The sequence below is a fragment of the Lycium barbarum genome, chromosome 6 (genome assembly GCF_019175385.1).
Source record: "Lycium barbarum isolate Lr01 chromosome 6, ASM1917538v2, whole genome shotgun sequence".
In the NCBI taxonomy this organism is placed as follows: domain Eukaryota; kingdom Viridiplantae; phylum Streptophyta; class Magnoliopsida; order Solanales; family Solanaceae; genus Lycium; species Lycium barbarum.
In genome coordinates this window covers 85,002,561-85,013,798 of record NC_083342.1, presented here as the reverse complement: position 1 = coordinate 85,013,798, position 11,238 = coordinate 85,002,561, and the positions used below count along the sequence as shown (strand labels likewise).

General features: G+C 35.2%; 1 protein-coding gene across 2 annotated transcripts; it reads left to right on the top strand.

The window, feature by feature from the left end:
* Positions 1–673: 673 nt before the first annotated feature.
* LOC132599773 (uncharacterized) lies at positions 674–8,734 on the top strand. 2 transcript variants are annotated; one of them, XM_060312991.1, is made up of 3 exons: positions 674–726; positions 7,857–7,971; positions 8,284–8,734. In XM_060312991.1, exons 1-3 carry the CDS (start codon positions 692–694, stop codon positions 8,464–8,466), a joined length of 333 nt encoding a protein of 110 aa, XP_060168974.1. In that variant the 5' UTR covers positions 674–691; the 3' UTR covers positions 8,467–8,734. The 2 variants fall into 2 exon arrangements, 1 of the variants encoding a protein (XP_060168974.1); XR_009567004.1 differs by lacking the exon at positions 674–726 and adding an exon at positions 7,355–7,773.
* The last annotated feature ends 2,504 nt before the right edge of the window (positions 8,735–11,238 follow it).

The following is an 11,238-nucleotide window of genomic DNA, read 5'->3' as shown; positions in this document are numbered from 1 at the left end:
CATCTACTTAAATTAAAAAATAAAAAGTTATAACTTGGAAAATAACTAAAATATAATAAGAATATACTTATAATATGAATATACTTAAGTTATAAAATAGGAATTTATAAACTTAGAAAAAACTTAAGTTATAAATAACTTAAGTTATAATACATATAACTTAAAAGTATTATAACTTAAGTTATTTATAACTTAAGTTTTTTCTAAGTTTATAAATTCCTATTTTATAACTTAAGTATATTTATATTATAAGTATATTCTTAATATATTTTAGGTATATCTAGTATAAATATACTTAAGTTATAAATAGAAAGTTATAACTTAAGCATATAACTTAATATATATATATATATATATATATATATATATATATATATATATATATTGTTAGTTAGTAAATTTATAAACTTATATATCATATATAAATATACCTACAATATACTAAGAAATACTATAATATACATATACTATACAAAAAATAAAAACAAAAAAGGTTTTTTTTTTTAAAGTTTAGAACCGGCCGGTTCTGATTTCCAATTTTAGGACCGGTTCTGATTTTTTGACCGAAAACCAGCTAGTTTGCTAACCGGTTGCCAGTCCGGTCGGCTTGGACCCATTAACGGGCTTAATCTACATCTAAAATATACTCCTTTACTCATACTGTAAAATAAAAGTAAAAGAACTTTAAGATATGAAAATGCAAGCAGGTATGTTGACCCAAAAAAGGTATGCAGACATGTTATGACTTATGTTCAAACTTCTGTCGCTAAAATTAGAAACTTCTACAAATTGAATTGTTGCAAATGAAAGACTTGTTGTTTAAAAATAATCTGTATAAGTCTAAATAAAGTTTCTGAATCTATAAAACACTTAGTAAAAGCAGATTACACAATCTGTAAAAACTTAAAACCAGTAAATTACAGAAAATGGACAAATGAACAGAAACAGTGTTAGAAAAAATATATTCAGAACATAATCGAGCCCACTTAGTTCAAAGTGTGTCCTTAAGGAAATTATTCCCCTCACAGTACTCGAGGTTGATGGAATATCCCCTCCCATGATAGAACGATTATCTTACCAAAATAGTAGTACTCCAAATTCTGGTAGCGGCGAACCACTCAATGGCAATATATCACACAGAAAAGAAAACTTTTAAGAAGAGTAGAAGAATAGAGGATTTCAGAAAATTCGTAAGTAATAATCTGAATATGAACTGGAATTTATAGCCATTAACGCACTGGTTGGGAAAAGGTTTGCACCTTTTCAGAAAGGTTTGCAACCTTTCAGAAAATGTACGTTTTAAAAAAAAACTGAGGGAAATTTAAATTAATCCGGGGAGAAACGGGTCGCGGGTCAGACACGTGGATCCGGGTCACTAACGGGTCAGAATTTGGAAATAATTAATTAATTAATAATTAAATTAAAATTTAAAAGAATTTTGGTCCAAAAAGATTATCAATCAATCAGATCATTTGACCAAATCCAAATCCAAAGCCAAAGCCAAAGCCAAAGCCGAAGCCAAAGCCGAAGCCGAAGCCGAAGCCGAGCCGAGCGAGCGATGACGACGGCGCGTGGGGTCCTTTCCCCCTCAACCCTTTTAGCAACTAGAGAAGGTGTAATGTAATATGTACACCTCTCTTTTTCTCTCTTTTTCCTATGTGGGACAGATGCTTTAACCAAAGCACAAGGAACCTTTTACATTTCCCAAAGCAAAAGGGACCTTTTATATTCCCTTCACTTTTCATCCCATCATTTCGCATTCACCAATATCAAAAAACCCAACAATCCCCCACATGAATGGGGAATGGCCATAATATAAAAGAATGCGCGGACAAGTGTGATATACAAGCGAAGATTGACTGCATCTGGATAAGTAGGTTTCCCTTTGAACTTTCCGTAGTGAACTTACATCGGATATACTCGATCAATCGGTACATTTGATATCTTTGAACCGTCGAACTTTGTTGTATACCTAGACAACATAAATCACACAATCAACCTTCAACCATTTATGGTTCTCACGGTTGTGTTCGTTTCAGCCATGAACACCGCCTGGTTTCATGAGTGCATAGAGAATGGGCCTTCACTATCATTCCCTTTTTAAAGCGGCTTACACTTAACACTCACATAGGTGATTTCTAAACATGTGGTCTTATAGCCACATTATCTGGTCATACACTGCCAGATTTAGATAATCATTAAAAATCTTAATGCTTTATTAACTCAGTAACAAGCCATAAAGTTTTATCCTTATTTCTGAACATTGTCTTCATCCAAGAATGGGTTGAGTTGTTTGACAATGTTGAACCGTCAGTCATAACTTTGTTTGATCTCTTTGAACCTAGTTCTTGGGATCTCCAGTCTGCTAGGTAGAGTTACCGCCATGATGACTTGTCCTCGGCCTTAACCCCATTCCCATTGATGATCTACTAACTCCCTCTCTAGATAAGCCTTTTGTAAGCGGATCCGCTACGTTATCTCTTGACTTTACATAGTCAATTGTGATAACGCCACTAGAGAGGAGTTGTCTAACGGTATTGTGTCTTCGTCGTATGTGACGAGATTTTCCGTTATACATTACGCTCCCTGCCCTTCCTATTGCTGCTTGACTGTCACAATGTATACATATAGGAGCCAAAGGTTTGGGCCAGAATGGAATATCTTCTAAGAAATTCCGGAGCCATTCAGCTTCTTCACCGGCCTTGTCTAAAGCTATGAATTCAGATTCCATAGTGGAACGGGCGATGCAAGTCTGTTTGGATGATTTCCAAGACACTGCTCCACTCCCAATTGTGAAAACATACCCACTCGTGGATTTAACTTCAGACGATCCAGTGATCCAATTTGCATCACTATATCCCTCAATCACTTCGGGATATTTATTATAATGCAAAGCATAGTCTTGAGTATGTTTCAGATACCCCAAAACTCGTTTCATTGCCATCCAATGTGTGTAATTGGGATTACTTGTAAACCGACTCAGTTTGCTAATGGCACATGCTATATCTGGTCGTGTACAATTCATGATATACATCAGACTTCCCAACACTCTCGCATAGTCCCCTTGTGATTTACTTTCACCTTCATTCTTTTGAAGTGCGTAACTCACATCAATTGGAGTTCTGGCAATCTTGAAATCCAAGTACTTGAACTTGTCAAGTACTTTCTCTATGTAGTGAGACTGTGATAATGCTATACCTTGTGGAGTTCTATGAATTCTGACTCCTAAGATTACATCAGCAACTCCTAAGTCTTTCATATCAAATTTGCTAGCCAGCATGCGCTTTGTAGCATTTATATCTGCCATTTCTTTGCTCATTATCAGCATGTCATCAACATACAAACAAACAATGACTTCGTGACCTGGAGTGTTTTTAATATAAACACATTTATCACACTCATTGATTTTAAAGCCATTTGCCAACATGGTTTGGTCAAATTTAGCATGCCATTGTTTGGGTGCTTGTTTAAGTCCATAAAGCGACTTTACAAGTTTGCACACTTTCTTTTCTTTACCAGGAACCACAAAACCCTCGGGTTGTTCCATGTAAATTTCTTCCTCCAAATCACCATTTAAGAAAGCTGTTTTAACATCCATTTGGTGAATTTCAAGACCATACACGGCTGCCAGAGCCACTAACACCCGAATGGACGTTATTCTTGTTACAGGCGAGTATGTGTCAAAATAATCAAGGCCTTCTTTTTGTCTATAACCTTTGACTACAAGTCTTGCCTTATATTTGTCAATAGTGCCATCAGCTTTCATTTTCCTTTTAAAAATCCATTTAGAACCTAAAGGCTTGTTTCCAGGAGGAAGATCAACCACTTCCCATGTGTGGTTATCTAAGATTGATTGAATCTCACTATTGACTGCCTCTTTCCAAAATGCTGAATCAGAAGAAGACATCGCTGCTTTAAATGTTTGAGGCTCATTTTCAAGCAAGAATGTCACAAAATCTGGTCCAAAGGAAGTAGATGTCCTTTGACGTTTGCTACGCCTTGGATCCTTTTCACTTGGTGTACTTTCCTTTGGTTCTTCCCGCGGTCGTTTAGATCTTTCACTTGACGACTCACATTCAATTTTATACGGATAAATATTTTCAAAGAATTCAGCATTATCTGATTCAATTACCGTATTAACATGAATTTCGGGATTGTCGGATTTGTGAACCAAAAACCGACAAGCTTTGCTGTTTGTAGCATATCCAATAAAAACACAATCCACAGTTTTTGGTCCGATTTTTACCCTTTTAGGTAAAGGAACTTGTACTTTTGCTAAACACCCCCACACTTTGAAATATTTCAAGTTGGGTTTTCTTCCTTTCCATAGTTCATATGGAATGGATTGTGTTTTGCTGTGGGGCACTCTGTTGAGTATTCGGTTAGCTGTAAGGATAGCTTCCCCCCACAAGCTCAGCGGTAAACCGGAACTTATTAGTAAAGCATTCATCATTTCTTTCAATGTCCGATTTTTCCTTTCCGCAACTCCATTGGATTGTGGTGTGTAGGGGGCAGTGGTTTGATGAATAATTCCATATTCTAAACATATCTCTGCAAAAGGAGATTCGTATTCTCCACCCCTATCACTTCTAATCATTTTTATCTTTTTATTTAGTTGATTTTTGACTTCATTCTTATATTGCTTAAATGCTTCTATTGCTTCATCCTTACTGTTTAGCAAGTAAACATAACAATATCGAGTGTAATCGTCAATAAAAGTTATGAAATACTTTTTCCCACCGCGAGATGGTATTGACTTCATATCACAAATGTCAGTGTGTATTAAGTCTAAAGGATTTGAATTCTTTTGAACGGACTTATACGAATGCTTAACAAACTTTGATTCAACACATATTTGACATTTAGATATATTATACTCAAATTTAGGCAATATTTCAAGATTAATCATTTTCCGCAAGGTTTTGTAATTGACATGTCCTAAACGAACATGCCATAAATTATTTGACTCCAATAAGTAAGAAGAAGCAGATTTTCCATTAATACTGGCAACAACCATTACATTAAGTTTGAAAAGGCCCTCGGTGAGGTAGCCCTTTCCTACAAACATATCATTCTTACTAAGTACAAATTTATCACTAACCAGCACGCACTTAAACCTATTTTTCACGAGTAGTGCGGCTGAAACTAGGTTCTTCCTAATTGATGGAACATGCATGACGTTGTTGAGAGTCAGCACTTTGCCGGATGTCATCTTCAACAGAACCTTTCCATATCCTTCAACTTTGGCTGTTGCAGTATTTCCCATGTATAGCTCCTCGTCAGGTCCAGCGGGAGTGTAAGTTATAAATGCTTCCTTAACGGCACACACATGTCGAGTGGCGCCAGAATCAAGCCACCACTCCTTTGGGTTGCCAACCAGGTTGCACTCGGACAACATTGCACATAGGTCATCAACATCTTCCACCATGTTTGCCTGACCCTTGTTTTTCTCTTTGTCCTTCTTGGGGGCACGACAGTCGGGAGCTTTATGGCCTGCTTTACCATAATTGTAACAATTGCCCTTGAACTTTTTCTTGTTAGGATACTTCTCCTTTCCAGAACGCCTCTTCCTTTTGTTGTTCTTTTTCGGAGCAGCATCTTCAACGACACTTGCCCCTTCAATTGGTGAACTCTTACGGTACCTCTTATCAGCGGTTTTGTTATCTTCCTCGATCTTGAGACGAATCACAAGATCCTCCAATTTCATTTCCTTTCTCTTGTGCTTAAGATAATTCTTGAAATCTTTCCATGAGGGTGGCAACTTCTCAATCATTGCAGCCACTTGGAATGCTTCATTCACTACCATACCTTCAGCAATAAGGTCATGGAAGATAAGTTGAAGCTCTTGAACTTGGGTTCCAACAGTTTTTCCATCCACCATTTTGTAGTCTAGGAATTTGGCAACCACAAACTTCTTCAAGCAAGCATCTTCAGTTTTGTACTTCTTTTCCAGTGCACTCCATAATTCTTTGGAGGTCTCTACTGCACTGTAGACGTTGTACAAATCATCTTCTAAGGCACTCAAAATGTAGCCTTTGCACAAAAAATCAGCCTGTTTCCAAGCCTCAGTAACCATGAACTTCTGATTGTCAGGCATGTCGGCGGCAGGCACGGGAGGGTCCTCACTGGTGAACTTTTGCATACCAAGGGTGGTAAGCCAAAAGAACATTCTCTGCTGCCATCCTTTAAAGTTGGCACCGGTGAACTTCGCAGGTTTCTCAGCCGGTGGCACAGCGGCACGGGTTGTAGGCGTGACCGCTGGTGCAATGTTCACAGAAGGAGTTCCAGTCGCAGAGGGAGTTTCAGTCTCAATTGCCATTCTTTCTTTGTCACTGTCAAATCGACAAACTGTTTTAGTTAATAAAACTAGAATAGCAATTAAATCACAAACTTAAACGATGAAGATTTTATTTCTTCAAATCGCAGTATACTTATGAACTTTGGTATTCCAACGAAGTTTTTATATCTTCAAGTCAGAATACTAATATTCATATGGAGTAGAAAACTACAAAAGTTTTAATCTCCTTAAACAGAATACAGATTATAATATTATATAATAATTTCCTTAAGATTGTTGTTTAAAAATAATCTGTATAAGTCTAAATAAAGTTTCTGAATCTATAAAACACTTAGTAAAAGCAGATTACACAATCTGTAAAAACTTAAAACCAGTAAATTACAGAAAATGGACAAATGAACAGAAACAGTGTTAGAAAAAATATATTCAGAACATAATCGAGCCCACTTAGTTCAAAGTGTGTCCTTAAGGAAATTATTCCCCTCACAGTACTCGAGGTTGATGGAATATCCCCTCCCAGGATAGAACGATTATCTTACCAAAATAGTAGTACTCCAAATTCTGGTAGCGGCGAACCACTCAATGGCAATATATCACACAGAAAAGAAAACTTTTAAGAAGAGTAGAAGAATAGAGGATTTCAGAAAATTCGTAAGTAATAATCTGAATATGAACTGGAATTGTGGATCCGGGTCACTAACGGGTCAGAATTTGGAAATAATTAATTAATTAATAATTAAATTAAAATTTAAAAGAATTTTGGTCCAAAAAGATTATCAATCAATCAGACCAAATTCAAAGCCGAAGCCGAAGCCGAAGCCGAGCCGAGCGAGCGACGACGACGGCGCGTGGGGTCCTTTCCCCCTCAACCCTTTTAGCAACTAGAGAAGGTGTAATGTAATATGTACACCTCTCTTTTTCCTATGTGGGACAGATGCTTTAACCAAAGCACAAGGAACCTTTTACATTTCCCAAAGCAAAAGAGACCTTTTATATTCCCTTCACTTTTCATTCCATCGTTTCCCATTCACCAATATCAAAAAACCCAACAAGACTATCTCGGAGTATGAAACTTATACAAGTGATACTTCAGGATAATATTATGGAGTTTGAAACTTTTTGTCCTCGGTATTTAAAATATGAAACTAAACTCCAGGACAGTGATTTGGTCAAATGCAATGACAATTTGCAGTGTCAAATGCCAATGAGAATTTGCAGTTCTGCCAAATACCAATGGCATATAAGAGAAGTTAGTTGAGAAGGACCCAGGGCAAATTGGGGAGTCTAATGCTCCAATAGATTTCACAAATTTGGTCTCATCTAAAATCTTCATCTTCTTCTTCCTGATAGCCTATTCCAAAGTTGCTTCTCTTTCTCACTTTCCTTGTGTTTTTTGTGCTTCTTCTGTATCTGCATCTCTATTTAGTATTTAGTCATTTATGGTTACTTTTGATTCCTTTAAGTGTTGCATCTTGGTAATTTCTCTTACTTGCTATTTTCATTATGGAATTCGAAATTTTTATCTTGGGTTTTGAAATTGAAATTTGAGAATTTTCAGATGTGGACCAAATAATAGAAGGTATCAAACTGCGGATTGGATTTTTCTTTTTGAATTCAATGAGAAGAAACTACTGGACTCTGCTCTCTCCTCTACCCCCTTTCAAGATGTCTTGGTGAGTGTTGAACCTTTTTCAATGCTTATCTCTATGTTTTACTCTTTCAAAATATGAAATCTTATGCTGATTGGTCTGTATCTCAGTATCTGGTTCAGAGTTCTTTTGTGCAATTTTTTTAATTGCACTTCAATTCTTTTCTTTGTTATCACAGTTTCGAGTGGAGATGTTAATTCCTATTCGTTTTGAATAATGTATTTCCAGAATTTTACATGCATGTCAGTGTTTGTGCTAGAAATCGCACGAGTATTACGTATGTCTTTTTGACGAATTTTGTCTTTGTTACAAGCTAATTAGTGCAAAATTAAACAGGAAAATCTGAAGTGGACCATGCGCTCAACGTGTTTGATGATATGTCTGGCACCGGAAAACTTGAGTTTTTACTATGGCCATCGTCAATTGCGCCTTACCTGCTTATATACATTCTTGCTCTCTCTTACTAAGGAGTATATACATATACTACTGTTGTATATTCCTAAAAGTGAATATTCGTGAAAATCATCGGGTCATTGGTCCCTATTTTGTGTTGGTCTTTAATTTTTTCCCTTCAAATGGGCTGGTCTTTAATTTGTGCCTTCTAAAATAAAACTTATGTCTAGAGAGCCATAAATTACGCATCATAATATCCACAAGTTATGTCCGCGCTCTAAAAAATTTATGGCTTAAAAACCAATCCATTTGAAGGGTAAACCTTACAATTACTTCAATATCATCCATGTTATTAGTTCAGTATATCATAGTGTGGGTAAATGCCCTCCAATTGCCTAACTATTAGGCTAAATTTGAGTTTACATAAGGGATACGAATGAGTGTGCCCTCGCAAACTAAAATAATTATTCGCTCATATCTCCATTACTTTCGTACCCCCAGAAAAAATCAAAACTATTTACCCGAGATGTCCCCAAAATTATGATACTAACATGGTATATAAATATATTAAGATGATATCATACAAGACTGCTTCAGTCCTTCTCTTAGTCTTTCATGATACCATCATGGTATATAAATATATTGAAATGGTATTATGGATGATCATGTTCATTTATTCAAAAAGACACTTTTCTCGGAAAAAACCTCTATGATACCATCATCTTATATACATAAACTGTGATGATATCATAGAGGACTGTTTTAGTACTTCAATGAGACATTCCTCAGGACTATGGTACCATCGTAGTATATAAATATACAGAGATAGTATCATGGAGGACTGCTTCAGTCCTTCTCTTAGTCCTCCATGATATATAAATAAATCGCGATGATATCATGGAGGAAAGATTTTGAGCGAGGGGATACATCGGGTAAATAGTTTTGGCCAGTTAGATAAGAAGAGAATTAGTTTAGGAGGGGCATGGGGTGAGCGAACAATTATTTTATATTTTAGAGGTATTTGATGTTGTTTTCCCTTTACATAATTCTTGGGCCAAACTTTTTATAGCACCTAGTCTGGTGGACCCAGAGCTAGTCCAAATCTTTAAACTTTTATGGACAATAACTCGGTTAACATAGGATTGATTTGAGTTAATGATAAAAATTAGAGAACCTCACATAACTATACAATATTAAAAACTACTCCTTTCATTTTAAAAAGATTATCCTCTTTTGACTTAGCACAAAGTTTAAGAAATAAAGGAAATTTTTTGAAATGTGTGGTCCAAAACAAGCCTTAGATATTTGTGTGGCTGTAAATCATCTCATAAAGTTAAATTATTTTTAAATATAGAAAAGGGATAATCTTTTTAGGACAAACTAAAAAGGAAATGAGGACAATCTTTTTGGGACAGAGAGAGTACATGTTTTAGCACAAAAACTAATATTTCAATAATAGCCATACTTTATCATAAATCCCCTCAACCAATTAACCCATAAAAAAACGCTAGAAACGGCTGTATTAATTAGTTTACTTTTCTAGTGTTTTTCTTTTTTTATTAGATTTTTTTGCCATTTCCCTTTTCTAGTGTCTTTGTTTCTTATTTACTTTTTATACGAACATAATTTTCCTTTTTTTTCCTTTTTGGAATTCAAATACAATATTACAGATATTATATTTACATATTACAAATTGGATTGTTGTCATTGTGTATTTTTCTTTTTCAGTGGTATATGTGATAACTGATAAACCATATACTAGCCTTATATATGTGTGTGTGTGTGTATCTTTATTTTTTTTTAGTTACAGGGATTATATTGTATATTTGGTATACTAAATGTATAAACAGTAAATATAACACTCATTGATGGAATATTTACATTATATAAAATATTCACAATATAATATCCTTGAGATAAATTAATGGTATTTTATTTTAAAAACTATCAACATAAAAATAAAATTAGAAGAAAAATATCAGAATTCCTCGGTAGCAACCTCATTGAAGAGGGTGACTTTTTTTAAAAAAAAAAAAAAAAAAATTGAAGAGGGGAGACTCTTCGAAATAATTCTTCTTTTTCATAAAAGATAAGTATTTACGAAGGCGGAGAGAAATTTATGAGGGAGACTCTTTGGGGTCCGAATATCATTACAAACAAATTTCAATAAATTATTGTAAAGGTTTAGGATTGGTAGGATTGTTAATTGATAACGGGTTAAAAAAAAACCCTTTATACGTGAAATAATCTGAGGATTTAGCAATCATATGAACCCTAGACTAATATTGATAGAAAGAAGAAGAAGAAGGAGGAGGAGGAGGAGGCAGAAAAATAGAGAGAGAAAAATTCAATCTTATTTCATTGAGTTGAATTAGAATGATACACACTTAGGGCTCGTTTGGTACAAGAGATAAGGATAAATAATTTCGGGATTGTATTTGAGATGAATTTATCCCATGTTTGGTTGAGATAAAGTATAACTAATTCCGGGATTAGTTATTCCGGGATTGTAGTGTTATTTTATCCCAGTGGGAGGGTGGAATAACTAATCCCGTAATAACTACTTATCCTAGGATAACTTGTTTCCAACCAAACGACCCTTTACACATTATATACTAAATCTCTACACTTAATCATCAACTAACTCACCCTTCACCATTTCCTAAAGTTAGTTAAGACTTCTAACTAACTTCCTAATTATGATTCAGACTGGTAGAGTAAAAAGACTAAACTACCCTTTCTGTTTTATTCTACTATCCTCAATACTCCCCCTCAAGCTAGGTACTACAAAAATATTACATGTTCCAATCTTGGAACATAGATGATCATTTTGTGCTCTACTGAGTCCCTTCGTAAGAATGTCAGGTGGTTGTTCCTTAGTAGCAATATAGGTAGTAG

What these genes read in the sequence shown, in the direction of transcription:
- LOC132599773 (XM_060312991.1), top strand. Translation starts at nt 692, where the DNA reads ATGAAAATGCAAGCAGGTATGTTGACCCAAAAAAG. An exon ending in GGTATGTTGACCCAAAAAAG is followed by an intron (nt 727 to 7,856) that starts GTATGCAGACAT and finishes GAGAATTTTCAG; the next exon opens with ATGTGGACCAAATAATAGAA. An exon ending in CCCCCTTTCAAGATGTCTTG is followed by an intron (nt 7,972 to 8,283) that starts GTGAGTGTTGAA and finishes AAAATTAAACAG; the next exon opens with GAAAATCTGAAGTGGACCAT.